This window comes from Hippocampus comes, unplaced genomic scaffold, assembly GCF_001891065.2.
Source record: "Hippocampus comes isolate QL1 unplaced genomic scaffold, H_comes_QL1_v1.1 scaffold132, whole genome shotgun sequence".
Taxonomy (NCBI): domain Eukaryota; kingdom Metazoa; phylum Chordata; class Actinopteri; order Syngnathiformes; family Syngnathidae; genus Hippocampus; species Hippocampus comes.
In genome coordinates this window covers 2,562,417-2,584,509 of record NW_017805467.1, presented here as the reverse complement: position 1 = coordinate 2,584,509, position 22,093 = coordinate 2,562,417, and the positions used below count along the sequence as shown (strand labels likewise).

The 22,093-nt window shown below is 39.5% G+C and overlaps 2 protein-coding genes across 2 annotated transcripts; both read left to right on the top strand.

The window, feature by feature from the left end:
* Window positions 1-110: 110 nt before the first annotated feature.
* On the top strand, window positions 111-6,323 carry LOC109519084 (dipeptidyl peptidase 9-like). The gene is made up of 5 exons (XM_019875407.1): window positions 111-241; window positions 1,733-1,823; window positions 4,333-4,577; window positions 5,269-5,381; window positions 5,990-6,323. The coding sequence occupies exons 2-5, from the start codon at window positions 1,768-1,770 to the stop codon at window positions 6,275-6,277; spliced, it is 702 nt and encodes a 233-aa protein (XP_019730966.1). The 5' UTR covers window positions 111-241; window positions 1,733-1,767; the 3' UTR covers window positions 6,278-6,323.
* Window positions 6,324-7,887: 1,564 nt separating this feature from the next.
* LOC109519065 (dipeptidyl peptidase 9-like) lies at window positions 7,888-20,380 on the top strand. The gene is made up of 20 exons (XM_019875352.1): window positions 7,888-8,008; window positions 10,360-10,604; window positions 11,296-11,408; window positions 12,017-12,190; window positions 13,297-13,465; window positions 13,545-13,655; window positions 13,765-13,893; window positions 14,289-14,350; window positions 14,494-14,594; window positions 14,717-14,894; window positions 14,978-15,137; window positions 15,250-15,329; window positions 16,068-16,238; window positions 16,481-16,616; window positions 17,678-17,823; window positions 17,985-18,131; window positions 18,277-18,429; window positions 18,581-18,723; window positions 19,698-19,809; window positions 20,113-20,380. Exons 1-20 carry the CDS (start codon window positions 7,953-7,955, stop codon window positions 20,203-20,205), a joined length of 2,679 nt encoding a protein of 892 aa, XP_019730911.1. The 5' UTR covers window positions 7,888-7,952; the 3' UTR covers window positions 20,206-20,380.
* The last annotated feature ends 1,713 nt before the right edge of the window (window positions 20,381-22,093 follow it).

Here is a 22,093-nt window from a genome sequence, read left to right as displayed (position 1 = left end):
CTGAATACAAGTATTAATATGGTGGTGATTCTTTTCATCCAATGTGAAGAGGTTCGACGAGTGTTCCTTTCCGGTCTCGTCTTCCATAAAACCTCATCAAGATGTCGTCGATTTGTGTCATATCCGGGTATTTAGAATCAGGTGACGACTACGATTTTCTGTCATGTCACTGCAGCGAACTTCCTGCCCACTTGGAAGTTAGTTACAGAGATCAACTTGGATCAGGATAAAGTCAAACAAGGTCAGTGCGCGCGAGACCAAAATCCCAAATGTGTTTCAGGGGTTACAACTTTCTTTAAAGTTGTGTTTTGGTAGAGTCGCGAGGTAGCATGTCGTAGCTAGCTGTGAAGAGGCCCATCAGGCATATTTATAGGCACATGACACAATTGCCCGATGTTTTTGGCAATTTTGAATATGTTTTTTTATTGGTTGTCATTGATAACTACTGATATGGACGGTGTGGAGTTAAACTGCACGGTTAGGCATTCGTTGCTTCTACAATGCCTTTGTATCATGAACGGGTTAGGAGGCAATTAATACGTATCAGTTAAAGTCGTTTTAAATGTAATCATTTATTTTACAACAAAATGTTCTTGGTTAAATATAAACTACTCAAAATACACATTACTGCTCAGCAGCATAGGTGGGTAATGCTTGCTTACAAATTTAATGCAACTGCGGATTGTTCATAAAGTTTGGCTTTTTCTTAAACTTGAGAAGTTGCACTGTACTACTTACTAGTAGTGGTAATACGCTTGACAATGTTGGTACTATCATTTATAAGCATCCACGGGTCTGTGAAGGCTTTCTAAATATAAATATGTTATTATTTTACGATTTTGACCGAGTGTTGAAGAATATGAAGACTACCGTATTTTTTTGTTTGTTTCGTAAACTGGTTATTTTCACAATTTCATGAACACAAAGTGCCTATTTGATGAAATCTTTAGTTTGGGACTAAAAAAACCCCCGCCAGTCTAGCGCCGTCTTCAGCATAAACACTGCACCGCATGCGAATTTGGCTTTTTGTCCTCTGGATTTCACTCACATTGAATCCTGACGTAGTTTGTGACCATCTTGTATCAGTTTTCAGGTTAGTGGTTCAAATGTTCACGATCGTGATCTGGCTTCTGCTGTGTTGCAGCAGGCAGAGATGAAAAACATCCAAGACACCGGCCCTCTTGGAACAGGATTGAAGATTTATTTCTTTCAACAATGCTAAATCATGTTTTTAAAATATCTGATAACACATAAATTGCTTGTTATGGGAGTGACCTCTAGTTGGAATTTGTATATACGACCAGTCCTAAGGTGCTGAACAGTTGGCAGTATACAGGGCTTAGTAAAATGTGTAGTGAGTGTGTTACATTTGCCAGAGCACTGACACAGACGTGGAAGTGTCGCCGTCATACAGCAGTCACACAAAGTCAGACTCTAAAGCAAGATTACCTTGCTGTGGACTTCGGGCAGAGTTTAGGCTGAAGAATAGTGGCGCCACAATGAAGCGGCATGCGGACATCTTTTCTGAATGGACCCATCACCACAATAACGGAAACAGTTTACCTGTCGAATGCAAGTGAGCTTAGATTAGATCAGATATATTCTGTGTAATGTTTCAGTTAGACCAGGTTCTTGTCATGCTGGTGGTTTTAACATATATTTTATTTGAATTGATTTTATTTTCCTTATTTATTTTTTAATCTTGTGTTCCTTCATCATCTTTTTTTTCTAGGGATCCAAATCTGGTTCAAGGCCATCGAGCAGTTCATGCACTTTGTTAAGAGGCTGAAAACTGAAGACAAGAAAGAAGACAGCCAGGGCATGTATGGAACATTTGTCATTTCATCAGCCTACATTTGTTTCCTTTGTTGTTAGTGGAACCCTTCAAAGTTGAACCATCATAAAACCTTTATCAACTGTTATCTTGATTGACTTTATGAACTATTTAAAGTAATAATTTTAATGTTTTTAAATATTGTATCTTAGTTAAAGTACAAAGATAACCATTCTATATATTAAAACTAGAGCTGGACGACATAATGATGACTCGTGTCATTCTTCTACTATCATGCCTATCATCTTATGTCATCTGCAGCAAACTGCAGCATATAATAAGCCTGATTTGACGGACAGATAGATGCTTTCATTGCGCCATACTATGCAACACAGCTGCCACCAGGTGGCAGACTGAACAACAATTTGAAGAAGTGAATCATAGTCAACACGTTAAGGTGCAAAATTAAATTTAAGACTCATTGAAAATGAATAAATAACGAGGTGGGTGTGTGCAAATAATGAATACTACTGCTTTGGGAAAGAATAAGTAACAACAAATCCTTAATTATTAATAACTACTTTTTAAAATGTTCTCAAGGCATGCTGGGTACGCCTTTAAACTACACAAGCAAAGCAGTTTGCATTTTGAACCTCAACGAAACATAAAGAAGAAGAATCACACCTGTTTGCATTTCATGACTACATAGCAGCAGCAGAACCACTGCATGCATTTCTCATTTGATAAGGGTCTATTTAATGTCACTTCAAAATAAAGTGAGAAAAGGTAAGCGGTCATGGTGTGTTGTACTGATACGAAAATGAAGCTTCAAATCTGATTCAAATAAAGCTTCAAATCTGGTTCATGAACCAGTTGTATTTTTTTGACTCCTTTACATGGCACTCTCTGTTGAACATTGGGCTGAAAGTACACTGACTCACCATTTCTTAAACTTCTTTATTTAAACCAACAGTGCTATCTAGAGGAGTCAAAAATACAACAACTGGTTCATGAACCAAATTTCAAGGGTCATTTTCCCATCACTTATGTGTAGTATTTAGTATTTTATTTTTAGAGAATAGCTGACAGTGTATCATGGTTTAATGTTATCGCGATATAAAATGGCCAAGAAGATTTTTTTCCATGTGGCCCAGCACAAATTAAAACAAAAATAAATGACTCACCCTCTGATGATAACTAACAGAGAAATAATGGAGAAGGAACAGTAAAGTGTCACAAAATCACAAATTGACAATTTACAGGTATTGCTGGAATTAATACACGAGTTAACACATCTTTTGCTTTCTGTTTACTTAATAGGTATGGACTGTTAATGAGCAGCCAGACTCTTTCCTTTGTTGCTTTGACGTCAGTATTACCCTTTCTGTGGCATTACAAACAGCCTAAGAAAAAGATCCTACTAATGCCCACCGAGCTAAAGTTCCAAGAGATTTGCTGACGTCTCGCGGGACTGTTGAACCACAGTTATAATCGTCTTGAATTATTCAATGATGTTTTTTTTTTTCATCCATCTATTATCTTATCCGCTTATCCTCAAGAGGGTCGCAGGCATGCCGGAGCCTATCGCTGCTGTCTTGGGGCGGTAGGCATGGTATACCCTGAACCGGTTGCCCGTCAATCACAGTGTACACATAGACAAACAACCATTCCCGCTCACACTCACACCTAGGGACAATTTCGAGTCAACCTCCCATGCATGTTTTTGGAATGCGGGAGGAAAGTGGAGTCCCCAAAGAAAACCCACGCAGGCATGGGGAGAACATGCAAACTTCACACAGGAAGGCCGGAGCCGGAATTAAACCCTGCACCTCCGCTCTGCGAGGCGGATGTGCGAACCAGTAGACTACTAAGCCGCCTGGTTTTGACTTTTGTTGTTTCATTTCAGTTACCTTTAATTAGTTTTTTAAATTAGTTTTATTAGTTTTTATTTTTTCAAAAATGCTTTGAGTTTGTTTTCAAAGGTTAAGTAAAGGTAAACTACAATTCTCAAATGACTGTCTGACCTCCCTTCTTCTGTGCGGACGTACAACAGCAATACTGTACTTAAATACATTTTAAATGAAATCCGAAAGTACATGTATATTTATTAACAAAGATGAAAGATGAAGGACATAGTTTTATAAATGTAACATGTAGTTTCAATTAGGTTTTTTTTTTTAGATTTTAGTTATTATTTCATTAATTGAATATGTTCATTTTAATTTTAAGTCCAGTGGTTAGCACGTCGACTTCACAGTGCAGAGGTGCCGGGTTCGAATCCAGCTCCGGCCTCCCTGTGTGGAGTTTGCATGTTCTCCCCGGGCCTGCGTGGGTTTTCTCCGGGTACTCTTGAATATGTTCATTTTAATTTTAGTCATTTTCTAACTATAATAACCAAGTTTGTACTTTGTGAGGTGACTTTTCTGTGGTCGAGATTTCCCAGAATGTTCTTCTGAAGCATTTGAGTTTGGAGGTTCTACTTGTGTCTGCCTCAAATCTCTGCGTAATTTTCTCTTTTTCACTTAATCTCTGCTTGTAATTTGAATGTATGTCCACAGCATTAGAGAGGCACTGGCAGGCATGCCGGTGTTTGACGAACTCTCTGACAGCACAGAGGTTGTGGAGATGGAGGATGTGACTTCAACCCACTTTCAGGTGCAAAAGCACACGTGGGTTGGTCTGCGTAAAATCATTCACGACGGACGCAAGAACATAGGCTTTCTCGTCAACAAGGCGCCATATGACTTCGTGTTTGTCCAGAAGGGGGAACCCAACACACATTCCCATCGGCTCTATTACCTCGGTAAGATGGATCAAAGAAAAGCTGGGGCCCAAAAAGATTGTTTCAATAACTTGTCTTTCTCAAGCAGAACTGATAACGTGACACATTGCAAAAAGAACTGAAAAATGAATGGATTTGAATGTTTAGGGTCGGGTGTCCAATCTTTTTCTAGCTCTGATGGCCACATACAGAAAAATGTAAGAATCTGTGAGAGCTACATTGGCATTTTTTCGTATGAAACGTGCTAAAACCATCAAGCAGTTATTTTTTCATGTGATATTGTTGGTTTGAAAAACTGCTACATCACAGCTTTCGTTAAAATGTTTTAAGACAAATCCAGTAGTTGAGATTTTTTTTCAGGATTTTTGGGTGTCACGTGTCCCTTTATCTCACTCAAATAGTTCCACTGCGGCCAAATCACATCTCGACATTCAGAACCAAAATAAGAGCAGTTTGTAGTGAGTGAACGCATTTTTAAAATGACATTTTCTTCAGGATGATATCTCATGAACCCTACACTTTTTCAATGCCTGTACTTTTCACACTGCCCTCATTTTTTAGTATATGCCGCAGGGCGTTAAGAAATGTATGATGGGCTCCAAATGGCTCGCGTGCCAGACTTTGGTAGTTTTGGTGCTATGTGCGAGCCATTGGGCTCACCAGCACATCCAGTGGCAAGATTATAAACTTGCTTTTTTCCCTCGTCTCACAGGTACGCCTTACCGCAAAAGGGATAACGCCTTACTGTACTCTGACATTCCCAAGAAGGTACACAAGGATGTCCTTCTCATTCTGTCATGGAAACCTCTGCTGGATCACTTTCAGGTGTGCATGTTTTTCTTTCAATACCCTTATTTTAGTAATAATTGCCTCAGTAGTCGTCGTAGAATAAGGAATTATTTTGAAGATGCACTGTATGAACACAATAATTGGGATAGCTAGTCCTTTCACCAACAAAAGGTGTTTGACTTTTCTTTTCTACTATTTTGTTCGATGTACCAACTAGTGTTGTCCTGATCAGGGGCGATCCCGTGATTTTTGGATGATTGCACTCAGCTGAAAAATTTTTTTTTTTTAAATGTTCTTAATTTCTAAAATCAAGAATGGAATATTTTTTAGTTATTTACTGGTACTTGATTTGAATCACTGCTCATGATCCTGTGAAGGCGCTCGCTCCCTTTTGGACTCAGCTTAGGGTTCACCATGTTACCCTCTTCAGGTTGCTTTTAACCCAACATTTTCAGGAGGATACAGTATATTGTTCTAACCTGTGCAATGAAGACATCGGGCTATTTTATTGGAATCAATGGTGAATTCATGCCACTCTGAATATATTGCGGTAATGTTTTCTTTTGTTGTTCTATGTGCCAAAACAAACAGTTTCTTTGTTGGCCATCTTGTTGATGAGCGTGTCGTGTCTCCCATCATCTCAGGCCAGCCCTCACCCCAACATTTTCTCAAGAGAGGAGGAGCTGCTGCGAGAGAGGAAGCGCTTAGGGGTGTCAGGCATCACATCCTATGACTACCACCGATCTACGGGACTTTTTTTGTTCCAGGCCAACAGCAGTCTGTACTACTGTGTAGACGGGTCAAATGATAATTTCACGGTGAGTTCCAAAATCGTAACATGCTTTCAACACCATGTAGACCAGGTGTTGGCAATCTGGATACGGCTCTTTGATCTTCATGTTGTGGCTTCCTGTTACAAATGTATGTCTTAATTTGACAACTATAGTGTTCTTGTGATATTAAACCAAAACAGTTTTATTTATTTATTATTTATTTGGTCGCTCAAAATATGTGTCGCAGCCACCAATGCACATTGCCTGGCTCCATGATTCATTAAGCTGTTCGCCTGAACAAATCCAAGAAATATTTTTTTGAAAGAAAACAGTCCACTGTTGATTGGTTGGCTCCCTTTGGATCATATAAGTTTGACTTTCATTTCATTTCATGAATTTGCACATAAATAATAGTGACGGAACACAGACACAGACGCCATTTTTGGTTGGCTCCCTTTGGATCATAAAAGTCTGACTTTCATTTCATAAATACAAGGTGCAATCAAATGGACATTGGTTCTTTAATTTGACAGTAAGCCTCAACCAAGTGTTTTTTCCTGAGTTTGGAATACAAACAGAAATACAAATTCCATGTTTTTTGTAGCAGCTCATTGATTTCATAAATGCAACATGCATTTTTTTTTTTTTACACGTATGCAGTGCTGCTGCTGTCACTTTTGATATCAAAATAGTTTTATGGCTCCTGGTGAATTTGTGTATTTACGATTGCAAACCCCTGATGTAGACCAATAGGAGTGTGGGAAAAAAATGACTTAAACTTGAGAAGTTGCACTGTACTACTTACTAGTAGTGGTAATACGCTTGACAATGTTGGTACTATCATTTATAAGCATCCACGGGTCTGTGAAGGCTTTCTAAATATAAATATGTTATTATTTTACGATTTTGACCGAGTGTTGAAGAATATGAAGACTACCGTATTTTTTTGTTTGTTTCGTAAACTGGTTATTTTCACAATTTCATGAACACAAAGTGCCTATTTGATGAAATCTTTAGTTTGGGACTAAAAAAACCCCCGCCAGTCTAGCGCCGTCTTCAGCATAAACACTGCACCGCATGCGAATTTGGCTTTTTGTCCTCTGGATTTCACTCACATTGAATCCTGACGTAGTTTGTGACCATCTTGTATCAGTTTTCAGGTTAGTGGTTCAAATGTTCACGATCGTGATCTGGCTTCTGCTGTGTTGCAGCAGGCAGAGATGAAAAACATCCAAGACACCGGCCCTCTTGGAACAGGATTGAAGATTTATTTCTTTCAACAATGCTAAATCATGTTTTTAAAATATCTGATAACACATAAATTGCTTGTTATGGGAGTGACCTCTAGTTGGAATTTGTATATACGACCAGTCCTAAGGTGCTGAACAGTTGGCAGTATACAGGGCTTAGTAAAATGTGTAGTGAGTGTGTTACATTTGCCAGAGCACTGACACAGACGTGGAAGTGTCGCCGTCATACAGCAGTCACACAAAGTCAGACTCTAAAGCAAGATTACCTTGCTGTGGACTTCGGGCAGAGTTTAGGCTGAAGAATAGTGGCGCCACAATGAAGCGGCATGCGGACATCTTTTCTGAATGGACCCATCACCACAATAACGGAAACAGTTTACCTGTCGAATGCAAGTGAGCTTAGATTAGATCAGATATATTCTGTGTAATGTTTCAGTTAGACCAGGTTCTTGTCATGCTGGTGGTTTTAACATATATTTTATTTGAATTGATTTTATTTTCCTTATTTATTTTTTAATCTTGTGTTCCTTCATCATCTTTTTTTTCTAGGGATCCAAATCTGGTTCAAGGCCATCGAGCAGTTCATGCACTTTGTTAAGAGGCTGAAAACTGAAGACAAGAAAGAAGACAGCCAGGGCATGTATGGAACATTTGTCATTTCATCAGCCTACATTTGTTTCCTTTGTTGTTAGTGGAACCCTTCAAAGTTGAACCATCATAAAACCTTTATCAACTGTTATCTTGATTGACTTTATGAACTATTTAAAGTAATAATTTTAATGTTTTTAAATATTGTATCTTAGTTAAAGTACAAAGATAACCATTCTATATATTAAAACTAGAGCTGGACGACATAATGATGACTCGTGTCATTCTTCTACTATCATGCCTATCATCTTATGTCATCTGCAGCAAACTGCAGCATATAATAAGCCTGATTTGACGGACAGATAGATGCTTTCATTGCGCCATACTATGCAACACAGCTGCCACCAGGTGGCAGACTGAACAACAATTTGAAGAAGTGAATCATAGTCAACACGTTAAGGTGCAAAATTAAATTTAAGACTCATTGAAAATGAATAAATAACGAGGTGGGTGTGTGCAAATAATGAATACTACTGCTTTGGGAAAGAATAAGTAACAACAAATCCTTAATTATTAATAACTACTTTTTAAAATGTTCTCAAGGCATGCTGGGTACGCCTTTAAACTACACAAGCAAAGCAGTTTGCATTTTGAACCTCAACGAAACATAAAGAAGAAGAATCACACCTGTTTGCATTTCATGACTACATAGCAGCAGCAGAACCACTGCATGCATTTCTCATTTGATAAGGGTCTATTTAATGTCACTTCAAAATAAAGTGAGAAAAGGTAAGCGGTCATGGTGTGTTGTACTGATACGAAAATGAAGCTTCAAATCTGATTCAAATAAAGCTTCAAATCTGGTTCATGAACCAGTTGTATTTTTTTGACTCCTTTACATGGCACTCTCTGTTGAACATTGGGCTGAAAGTACACTGACTCACCATTTCTTAAACTTCTTTATTTAAACCAACAGTGCTATCTAGAGGAGTCAAAAATACAACAACTGGTTCATGAACCAAATTTCAAGGGTCATTTTCCCATCACTTATGTGTAGTATTTAGTATTTTATTTTTAGAGAATAGCTGACAGTGTATCATGGTTTAATGTTATCGCGATATAAAATGGCCAAGAAGATTTTTTTCCATGTGGCCCAGCACAAATTAAAACAAAAATAAATGACTCACCCTCTGATGATAACTAACAGAGAAATAATGGAGAAGGAACAGTAAAGTGTCACAAAATCACAAATTGACAATTTACAGGTATTGCTGGAGTTAACACATCTTTTGCTTTCTGTTTACTTAATAGGTATGGACTGTTAATGAGCAGCCAGACTCTTTCCTTTGTTGCTTTGACGTCAGTATTACCCTTTCTGTGGCATTACAAACAGCCTAAGAAAAAGATCCTACTAATGCCCACCGAGCTAAAGTTCCAAGAGATTTGCTGACGTCTCGCGGGACTGTTGAACCACAGTTATAATCGTCTTGAATTATTCAATGATGTTTTTTTTTTTCATCCATCTATTATCTTATCCGCTTATCCTCAAGAGGGTCGCAGGCATGCCGGAGCCTATCGCTGCTGTCTTGGGGCGGTAGGCATGGTATACCCTGAACCGGTTGCCCGTCAATCACAGTGTACACATAGACAAACAACCATTCCCGCTCACACTCACACCTAGGGACAATTTCGAGTCAACCTCCCATGCATGTTTTTGGAATGCGGGAGGAAAGTGGAGTCCCCAAAGAAAACCCACGCAGGCATGGGGAGAACATGCAAACTTCACACAGGAAGGCCGGAGCCGGAATTAAACCCTGCACCTCCGCTCTGCGAGGCGGATGTGCGAACCAGTAGACTACTAAGCCGCCTGGTTTTGACTTTTGTTGTTTCATTTCAGTTACCTTTAATTAGTTTTTTAAATTAGTTTTATTAGTTTTTATTTTTTCAAAAATGCTTTGAGTTTGTTTTCAAAGGTTAAGTAAAGGTAAACTACAATTCTCAAATGACTGTCTGACCTCCCTTCTTCTGTGCGGACGTACAACAGCAATACTGTACTTAAATACATTTTAAATGAAATCCGAAAGTACATGTATATTTATTAACAAAGATGAAAGATGAAGGACATAGTTTTATAAATGTAACATGTAGTTTCAATTAGGTTTTTTTTTTTAGATTTTAGTTATTATTTCATTAATTGAATATGTTCATTTTAATTTTAGTCATTTTCTAACTATAATAACCAAGTTTGTACTTTGTGAGGTGACTTTTCTGTGGTCGAGATTTCCCAGAATGTTCTTCTGAAGCATTTGAGTTTGGAGGTTCTACTTGTGTCTGCCTCAAATCTCTGCGTAATTTTCTCTTTTTCACTTAATCTCTGCTTGTAATTTGAATGTATGTCCACAGCATTAGAGAGGCACTGGCAGGCATGCCGGTGTTTGACGAACTCTCTGACAGCACAGAGGTTGTGGAGATGGAGGATGTGACTTCAACCCACTTTCAGGTGCAAAAGCACACGTGGGTTGGTCTGCGTAAAATCATTCACGACGGACGCAAGAACATAGGCTTTCTCGTCAACAAGGCGCCATATGACTTCGTGTTTGTCCAGAAGGGGGAACCCAACACACATTCCCATCGGCTCTATTACCTCGGTAAGATGGATCAAAGAAAAGCTGGGGCCCAAAAAGATTGTTTCAATAACTTGTCTTTCTCAAGCAGAACTGATAACGTGACACATTGCAAAAAGAACTGAAAAATGAATGGATTTGAATGTTTAGGGTCGGGTGTCCAATCTTTTTCTAGCTCTGATGGCCACATACAGAAAAATGTAAGAATCTGTGAGAGCTACATTGGCATTTTTTCGTATGAAACGTGCTAAAACCATCAAGCAGTTATTTTTTCATGTGATATTGTTGGTTTGAAAAACTGCTACATCACAGCTTTCGTTAAAATGTTTTAAGACAAATCCAGTAGTTGAGATTTTTTTTCAGGATTTTTGGGTGTCACGTGTCCCTTTATCTCACTCAAATAGTTCCACTGCGGCCAAATCACATCTCGACATTCAGAACCAAAATAAGAGCAGTTTGTAGTGAGTGAACGCATTTTTAAAATGACATTTTCTTCAGGATGATATCTCATGAACCCTACACTTTTTCAATGCCTGTACTTTTCACACTGCCCTCATTTTTTAGTATATGCCGCAGGGCGTTAAGAAATGTATGATGGGCTCCAAATGGCTCGCGTGCCAGACTTTGGTAGTTTTGGTGCTATGTGCGAGCCATTGGGCTCACCAGCACATCCAGTGGCAAGATTATAAACTTGCTTTTTTCCCTCGTCTCACAGGTACGCCTTACCGCAAAAGGGATAACGCCTTACTGTACTCTGACATTCCCAAGAAGGTACACAAGGATGTCCTTCTCATTCTGTCATGGAAACCTCTGCTGGATCACTTTCAGGTGTGCATGTTTTTCTTTCAATACCCTTATTTTAGTAATAATTGCCTCAGTAGTCGTCGTAGAATAAGGAATTATTTTGAAGATGCACTGTATGAACACAATAATTGGGATAGCTAGTCCTTTCACCAACAAAAGGTGTTTGACTTTTCTTTTCTACTATTTTGTTCGATGTACCAACTAGTGTTGTCCTGATCAGGGGCGATCCCGTGATTTTTGGATGATTGCACTCAGCTGAAAAATTTTTTTTTTTTAAATGTTCTTAATTTCTAAAATCAAGAATGGAATATTTTTTAGTTATTTACTGGTACTTGATTTGAATCACTGCTCATGATCCTGTGAAGGCGCTCGCTCCCTTTTGGACTCAGCTTAGGGTTCACCATGTTACCCTCTTCAGGTTGCTTTTAACCCAACATTTTCAGGAGGATACAGTATATTGTTCTAACCTGTGCAATGAAGACATCGGGCTATTTTATTGGAATCAATGGTGAATTCATGCCACTCTGAATATATTGCGGTAATGTTTTCTTTTGTTGTTCTATGTGCCAAAACAAACAGTTTCTTTGTTGGCCATCTTGTTGATGAGCGTGTCGTGTCTCCCATCATCTCAGGCCAGCCCTCACCCCAACATTTTCTCAAGAGAGGAGGAGCTGCTGCGAGAGAGGAAGCGCTTAGGGGTGTCAGGCATCACATCCTATGACTACCACCGATCTACGGGACTTTTTTTGTTCCAGGCCAACAGCAGTCTGTACTACTGTGTAGACGGGTCAAATGATAATTTCACGGTGAGTTCCAAAATCGTAACATGCTTTCAACACCATGTAGACCAGGTGTTGGCAATCTGGATACGGCTCTTTGATCTTCATGTTGTGGCTTCCTGTTACAAATGTATGTCTTAATTTGACAACTATAGTGTTCTTGTGATATTAAACCAAAACAGTTTTATTTATTTATTATTTATTTGGTCGCTCAAAATATGTGTCGCAGCCACCAATGCACATTGCCTGGCTCCATGATTCATTAAGCTGTTCGCCTGAACAAATCCAAGAAATATTTTTTTGAAAGAAAACAGTCCACTGTTGATTGGTTGGCTCCCTTTGGATCATATAAGTTTGACTTTCATTTCATTTCATGAATTTGCACATAAATAATAGTGACGGAACACAGACACAGACGCCATTTTTGGTTGGCTCCCTTTGGATCATAAAAGTCTGACTTTCATTTCATGAATACAAGGTGCAATCAAATGGACATTGGTTCTTTAATTTGACAGTAAGCCTCAACCAAGTGTTTTTTCCTGAGTTTGGAATACAAACAGAAATACAAATTCCATGTTTTTTGTAGCAGCTCATTGATTTCATAAATGCAACATGCATTTTTTTTTTTTTACACGTATGCAGTGCTGCTGCTGTCACTTTTGATATCAAAATAGTTTTATGGCTCCTGGTGAATTTGTGTATTTAAGATTGCAAACCCCTGATGTAGACCAATAGGAGTGTGGGAAAAAAATGAAGCAGTTCTGCTTGGAATCACACAAACTTTTTTATTCTGTATTTGTGTTTGGTGTTGTCCCTCACTTTGCACCTGGAAACTTGACTCAATATTTACCAGTACTCAGGGCTAATTCTTTTGAGCTTTGGCAAATACGTTTCAGGTATCAACATAGACAAAAAAGGTAACTTCCCTGTGCCACTCAAAACAACTACTTCTTTACTGTATTTATTAATAGCAGTAAAGACATCCTTATACATACTGTACATTGGATTTATGGTAAAATTTGTTAGCGATTTATGCATCCAAAAGGATTTTGTAGGTTACTTGAACCTGGTTGTAGCAAGTGTACATATTCCGTTTTCAGTTTTAGTTCAGTTGTTGCTCTGTTTGCATGCAGCAAGGTCCACTGGACCCTTGTGAAATTAAGAGTCAATGTTCGGGTGCACGCATGGATGCCAAAATCTGCCCAGCTGACTCAAACTTCATCAGCTTTGTCCACAAAAATGACATATGGCTGACCAGCATCAAGACAAGTGAAGAGAAGCGGCTCACCTTCTGCCATAAAGGTCTGAAAGAAGCTTTATAATAATATAAGATTGCATTGCTTCAGTGGTGCAAATTATGGCCTTTGAAATGTCATTTCAGGCATTGATAAACCAAACGAGGATGCCAAAACCGCTGGTGTAGCCTCTTTTGTCATTCAAGAAGAATTTGATCGTTTCACTGGATATTGGTGGTGTCCAGCTGCACAAAATGGTGAGCAATGTACCCCATGTCATAGCTTGCAAGACATGTCTTTGTTAATCTCGTGCAATGTAATGTGTGTTCCATGTCTTTTCCCCCCGTGCTTTTATTGGCGTCTCAGAATCAGATGGTGGAAAAACACTGACGATTTTGTATGAGGAAGTGGATGAGTCGGAGGTTGACATCATTCACGTCCCATCTCCAGCTCTGGAAGAATGTAGCACTGACGTGTACAGATATCCACGCGCAGGTACTTTTTTCCAGAAAAAGATTAATGTTTGTGGTTAGCAAATATTTTTGTTTCTTTATTTTTACTCTCTCTCGGTTGTTGTAATCCACTGGGCTACTTATTATTCATGTGTCCAGCACTGTTTAAGTCTAAGAAAGATCTCCCATGATTTACCATCAAGTTCATGAAGGTGCAGTTTACACATTCCCCCACAAGAGGGAGCAACCACTGATTGTTCGGCTATCATTTTTGTGCATTGAATGCATTCGGAACACCTGCAGTTGTCTTAATTTTGACATCATTGCTCAATAAGTTTATTTTTTGTCAGTGTTGAGTCTTAAAGCTTCATTAATATGTGTTTTGACTCTGTAATGCTAGTATATATAGTGCTTGTATTTAATTGTGCTTATTTCTAGGCAGCAAGAATCCAGTTATTACCCTGAAATTAGCTGAAATCAAGATAGACAGTCTTGGCAATGTGAGTTCTCTCTTTTTTTTTTTTTTTAATAAAGGAGTGGATTTTTTTTTTTTGTCATCCAATTTAGATTGCTTCCCATTAAAATAGATGCTGTCCAGTCAATACAGCACTGGTAATAAAAATGACCAATATTTTCTCGCTAGATTGTCAGCACACAGCTGAAAGAGTTGCTTGTGCCCTTTACGACCTTGTTCCCCAATGCTGAATACATCACCCGAGCTGGATGGACTAAAGATGGTCGATAGTAAGTTCCCTTACAGAAAGGTGGAAAAAATAAACGGTATTATCGTGATTGTTGCTCTACAAAAATGAATGCTTACTCTGATGAAGTTGATATGATGCCTCTTGGTCACTCTACTTTGTCAGTGCATGGGTAACATTGATGAACCGACGGCAGCAGCGTCTCCAGTTAGTTCTGTTGCCTTTGTCGCTCTTCATTCCTGTGGACCAGAATGACACCACCAGACTGGAGAGCCTGGAGGCTGTTGGGGACACGGCTCATCCACTCATCATTTACCAACAAAGCAGCGACATATGGATAAATGTATGTGCTTATTTGGAATACGTGGACCTGCATCACACACGTAATAGTGACATAAGAGAAAGCTGCAATTTGTTTTTTTGTAGGTCCATGATATCTTCTACCCATTCAGTCAAAGCAGTGACGACGAGATCACATTTATTACTGTAAACGAGTCCAAAACAGGTTTCTGCCACCTATACAAGGTCACCACGCTGTTAGATCGTGGTAGTTACAGCTGGACTGGAGGCTACACACACTCTGAAGGTATCGTTGTGGTAAATCTAAATATAGATCTAACTCTCAAACGTTACATGATTTTCTATGTTAACTGACTTATCGTAAGAATTTCTCTGTTGCTATTCTCCCCCATCACCAGATCATTTCAAATGTCCAATCAAGGAGGAGGTGGCATTGACGAGTGGAGAGTGGGAGGTGTTGGCCAATCACGGATCAAAGGTGTCTTTACATGTGCATATGTGGGCAAAATATTTTACAAGCAGTGTTATAAACTATGCCGTGCATATTAGTCAACTTTGGGGGAATAAATTGCCCTTGGATGTGAGTGTGTTTGCCTCTATTTACACTGCGATTAACTGGCGACCAGTCCAGGGTGCACCTCACCTGTTGCCCAAAGTCAGCTGGGGCTACAGCTCACATGTGACCCTAATGCGGACAAGATGAAAGCTAAAGAAAGTGAAGTGCGGTCATGAACACAAATTGGCATTAAACACATTTGGAGTCAGCAGTGGCACATTTGCCTGAGACAGGATAGGCCGCATGTAAAAGGGCTTGAAAAAGAGGGTGAAAGGTGTGCTGTAATTCTTGATTCTTGTGGTATTTCAACAAATTGTGAAATGTTACCTGGGAGCTGTTTTCATACGAGGAAAATTTGCATGTGTTTTATTTTGTGTCTTCACATACTGCATGCTCAATTGTTGGTGTAGGAATACTGTTATTATTCTACATTAAGCTAAACTAACATGACCTCTACAAAGTATTAATTTGGATTAAATATGTAAAGCTATAGAATGTACGCTTCCATGAGCTGTATAAATAATGTTGCCTTGCCTTTTAGTTACAGTCGCACATATGTTACAGAAACTTGCTCAATAATGTATTATATGAACAAACACAAAAATGATTCTGATGTTTTCCCCTCTTTTTCTGTGCTATGCCTCATTGTGTTTGATGCAGCGGTTGTCCAGCCTTCAGATTTGGGTTGATGAGACCGAAAAGCTGGTATACTTCCAGGGAACCAAAGACTCACCCCTGGAGCACCACTTATATGTCGTGAGCTATGAGTCACCGGGAGAAATTGTGCAACTCACTAAGCCTGGTTTCTCGCACAGCTGCTCTGTGAGCCCCGTACGTATACACAACAGACCACAACACACAAAAGCCTATCCGGAAGGGATGGTTTAACGTGATAATGCCAATTTTATGTACAGACTACATAACAAATTGAAAAAAAAACTATCAAGCACTGCTAAACCCCATTCAAACAGAACACAGTTTATAGACACAAAGTTAGGGTTGACCAATGTGGTATTATGGGTCAAGAGCTCTCAAATGTGTTGAAACTCCCCCTCATTTGTCCAATCGCACAGACATTTGACATGTTTGTGACCGACCACAGCAGCCTGACCAGCACACCTTGCGTCCATGTCTACAAGCTGAACAGGACAGACGGCAACCCGCTGCACAAAGAGCCGGAATTCTGGGCAAGTCTGATGGAGACTGCAGGTACTGAACGACTTGTTTCTTTGAAATCTGAAGTGCAGTGTTATAGGGATCGAGCCCTGCCGCAAATAGCAAAAATGTACTAGTATTTAATGCCACCTCTAAAAACATTTAAAATTGTCTATGAATGCTGTAAGATGGTGGTGCCGGCAAAGCACTACTTTTCTATTAGACAGAGCTATGGCTTGACTAAATGATGAAAGCAATTCATTTACTTTCGACAAAGCTTTGACCTGAGCACACAGACAAACAATATGGGATTTTTTTTTCAATAAATAACAGAATAGATTAAAAGGAAAATGTTTCAGCAAATTGGTGAATTGGGAAATAAGGGAAATTGCAAATACAGACGCTCCCCAACTTACGAACATCCGAGTTACGAACAATGGCACATACGAACATTTTTACGGGTATGTCGAAAAAGAAAAGAAAAAGTTAGATTTTGTAATGCGCGCCTTTTTCCGAGTACAGTACAGGTGTAGTGCTTCTTTCCGCTGCTAATACCGACGTGAGGCGCTGTGAGAGCTCGCCCAGCATCTATCCCGAATCCGGCTTCCTCTGCCCAGTTGTTAAATATCTCCTGCATCCATTATTCAATATGGTTGGTGAAAAGCGAAAGGCTTCTAGTGAGAGTGGAAGTGTAAAGAAGAGGCAAGCCATTTCATTTCAAATGAAAGTGGCAATAATAAAGAACCTTGATGCGGGTGAGAAAATGGTGAGCGTTGCATGTGCATACAACATGAATCGTTCGACCATCGGTACCATTTATAAACAGAAAGATCGCATAATGGAACACGTGAAAGGTGCAGTGCCGATGCATTCGACGATCATTAGCAAATAAACATACTTATATAAGCCTTAAACATACATTCCATACAAAATATAGCACTGAAGCAACTTACGAACGAATTCACCTTACGAACAATCGTTCGGAACGTATCTCGTTCGTAAGCTGGGGAGCGTCTGTATACAAGGGAAACTGTATGTCTGTTTTATCTTTTAACACAATTTTCATGTTCTATTCAAACTTTTTGACACTACGATTCCCCTGCTTTTACTTTCAGGTTACCCACCTAATTACAGTCATCCTGAGATTTTTAGCTTCTTGGGGAAGTCTGGCTTTCAGCTTTATGGTCTCTTGTACAAGCCACACACTTTGCTCCCAGGGAGGAAATATCCCACCGTTGTCTTTGTCTATGGTGGTCCACAGGTTTGAGCTCTTCTTTCTACCTGGAAACAGTTAAACACACACCTTCTTTTATCGCATTCATATATTTTTTTCTGTAGTCAACAACAGTTTGGACTTCAATGCTCTTCATATTGTTTTGTTTTAATGTAGGACCTGAATTGTAACATGTTACTTTTTTTCAGGTCCAGTTGGTAAATAACTCGTATAAAGGCTTAAAATACCATCTGATGAGCAGGTTGGCCTCTCTAGGTTACGTCGTGATCATCGTTGATGGACGGGGTTCCTGTCAGCGTGGACTTAAGTTTGAAGGAGCTGTGAAGGACAAAGTGGTATTTACCTTTGAATTCATATGAGAGGGAAGCACGTCAGCTAAAGTCATGACTGATACACTCTCGTGTTCTTTACTCTTTAGACCAAATGTATTGCATAATGGTAACCGTTGGTCCATTCTATGCCCTCGTCTTCCTTCATCAGGGTCAGGTGGAGATTGAAGACCAGGTGGAGGGTTTGCACTATATAGCGGACAAGTACAAGTTTGTGGACTTGAATCGCGTTGCCATCCACGGCTGGTCCTACGGAGGCTTTCTCTCTCTCATGGGCCTCATTCACAGACCTGACATCTTCAAGGTAAGCAGAACAGCCAGCCATTCACCGTTAATGCTATTGAGAAATACATGTGCAATGAGAACTTAATGGTATAAAAACAGTTTTTCTCCTAACATCAGATTCTTGACTCTTTAGAGTGAGTGGACAGAAGACTTATTAATGGTCTGTTTAGGTTGCCATTGCAGGGGCTCCGGTGACATTGTGGATGGCTTATGACACTGGATACACAGAGCGGTATTTGGATACTCCTGAAAACAATCCGAAAGGCTACGAGGCTTGCTCAGTTGCACTTCACGTCAACAAGTTCCCTAATGAGTAAGCGCATTCATTTCCAAATATATCGCTTGTTGTTCTCATGGCTATATTAGTATATTAATAGAGAAACCATCAGAAAGTTCAATGCTCCACAGATGTTTCAAACGTGACGTTATGTCACAGAAGAGTATCTTCTGCTTTATAAATCACATTTAATCAGTTTAACCTGCTTGATGCGCTGTCATGTAGATTTCTTATTTAAACTTTGTAATGAAAAATGTATCATTGTCAGACTTTCTTTGGCTGATGCTCAATTCTGTGCTATGATTTTTTTGTGTATGTACATTGACGAATCTCATTTGCAACCAATGACAGTATTGTGTAGTAGACAGAGATAAAGTAGTCAAGTTGTTGCTATCTCTCTGCAAAGGAAAAAAAAGAAGAGTTGTTGATCACAAACAAAGCAGCCCTTGCGCCGGCTCTTTGAAGTGAATTGCGAGCGCCATTCTCATCGTTCACTTCAAATAGACCGTACGTGATTGCACAATACGTGTGTCGGCATCTGTGACTGCGAGGGCAGCAGTTACAGCACACAAAGGCAGGAGAGAGACGATAAAGGAACAGACATTCTGGACACATTTAAACTTGATTGCCAATACAGAGGCAGAGTCTGGAAAGGAAAAAAAAAAGTTCATATAATATTGGTGCCAAGTGTCTGTGATGTTGCTACTGATGCACATTTGTACACATAATTTTTTATTTTTTTATCACTTTTGCAAACCAATTAATTTAAGTAACAACAATCTTAGTAGCCGTTTGGGAGCTGAAAGTGAGCACAGTCAAAAGATCCGGTTCTCGAAAAAAGAGTCGTAATTCCCATCACTACCTCACATTGGTGACTGAAAGTACCTTTGAAGAGTACCTTCTCCAGACTGCTTGTTTCTAACAAATCCATTAGGGTGTACGATAAGGCCATTTATGTTGAGCGCTGTATAAGATGCCAAATGCTGAATCTTGCTGTTCAACCCACACAGACCAAACAGACTGCTGATCCTGCATGGATTTCTTGACGAGAATGTCCACTTTTTCCACACAAACTTTCTGGTATCCCAACTCATCCGGGCAGGGAAACCGTACAGCCTTCAGGTGGGAGCATTTGCTCACGTGACATCTTGTTTTAGTTTGCCATTGGGAGTCACAATCAATGAACCAGTTCTCCACTCATCTAATACTGTACTTCAACCCAACACTGTTTTGGAAAGTGGGCAAAAGTATTTGATTATTTCCTTCTAACCGAACAAAGGAACTAACTCAAATGAATCCGGAAAAACTTTTAACGTTTTGCTCACCATTTATGCTGTACAAATGTTATTTAATTGTAAATCCAGCTTCCCTCAAATGACATTTGTTCAATTTTTTTTATGTTCTCTATGTTTAAAATGTTTTTAGGTTTATCCAAACGAACGGCACAGCATCAAGGGACCAGAGTCTGGAGAACATTATGAAATCACGCTGTTGCACTTCCTTCAGGAGAACCTCTGATAACCTTTTTTTTTTTTTTTACACACAAATTAATTACTCTGCTTCAGCAGGGGGAGCTGCTCTGCATCTTTTGTGTTTTTATGCCCAGAAAAGTCTTGATGTATGGCGTTGTTTTTATATTCACATTTTTCAACGGTCAACTTGAGTTGTAGTAAACAATGTGACATATACTAGAGGTCCACCAGAGAGTATTTTCATTCTTCATTTTACTCTTAAAATTAAACTAAGCACATGTGCATGCCTCTGGCCCAGCGGTCTGCAAGCAATCCTGGAGTTTTTCCATCTCTCCCTGCTATAGCACACCTGGTTCAAACGATCCGCATCGTTATCTAGCTTGTGCAGACCGTCTAGCTTGTGCAGACCGTGCTGGTCATTCTTCATTTTACTCTTAAAATTAAACTGAGCACATGTGCATGCCCGAGGCCCAGCGGTCTGCAAGCATTCCTGGAGTTGGTTTCCATCTCTCCCTGCTATAGCACACCTGGTTCAACCGATCCGCATCGTTATCTAGCTTGTGCAGACCGTGCTGATTATCTGATCATTTGAATCACAGCCCTCGAGGAACAAGATTGAAGACGCCTGCTCTGGACTCAACCATATTTGTTAATATGGGAGCTGCTGCCTCAAGCAAACATCATCGATTACATTTTAAACTCATTTTAATGTTTTCATCAACAAAACTGAACTCTTGAGACTTTGTTTCGTCTATCCATCCAACAGCTAATTGACAAAGAAATGTCAAGTGGTTTAGAATTTCATCCTCCCGGAGTACCATAGCATTATTTTGGGGGATAGATCTTTTAAGTTTTTTTTTCCAAGATTTAGGATGTTTTCCAAACAAAATGCATTTGTTAGTTGTCAGTAAGATAGTCCAAGCATAGTGCTATTTTGTCAGGCTATAAAAAATAAAATAACATCTGAGGAAAGGATATGTGGTATTGTTTTAAGCTTCAAAACGAGGGGGGGGGGCGGGGGAATATGGACCCAGTACTGCGAAAGGATATGTGGTATTGTTTTAAGCTTCAAAACGGGGGGGGGATATGGACCCAGTACTGCAAGTAAAGATAATGTCACGGTTTAAAATATTGTGTTTATAGTTTGTATTTTTTAAACCAGGGGTGTCAAACTCAGGTCCTGGAGGGCCCCTGTCCTGCATGTTTTCCAAGTCTCCCTGTTGCAACACACCTGATTCAAATGAACAGGTTCAATGTTGGAAAACATGCAGGACAGCGACCCTTAAGGACCTGAGTTTGACACCCCTGGTTTAAACTATGGTCATACATGATGTTCATATGAACGTGTCACATTTGTATTCAGTTATGACAAATACGGTACTGTTTATTGTTTTGGGGCTGGGGGAAAAAAATCGCAAATTTGTGCCTTTCACAAAACAGATCATTAACTGTAAGGAGCTTTTTCTTATGCTGTAAACCAGGGTACCCATTACGTCGATTGCGATCGACCGGGAGCTCTCGGACTGGTCCCAAGTCATTCGCGAGGGTTGTAGAGGTAAAAACAAACATTTGTGTATTTCTGTGCGTGTTAGTAATATACTTTTTGTGTTGATGCACGCTGCCCCCTAATCATCCTATCAGTGTTACTTTCACAAAATGTATTTAAAGAATAAAAATCAAGCAGGTCACTTTTAACCTACGGTGGTGCATGACCTGCGTTACCGGAAGTTGATAGCGCTCAGCAGTCTGCATTGCAGCTTGCGATCAGACCTGTTGCGCTATATCTTTGTTATTCTCATTCTGGGTTTGTTTCATCTGCATTTCACCGATAGCAATGGCAAAACATAGGAATCTGGAGCGCCAAAAGAAGCATTTTAAAACGGTACGCGTGAGCTACGATAATTAATAAGGCTGCAAACGTGCGTCGGTACCTC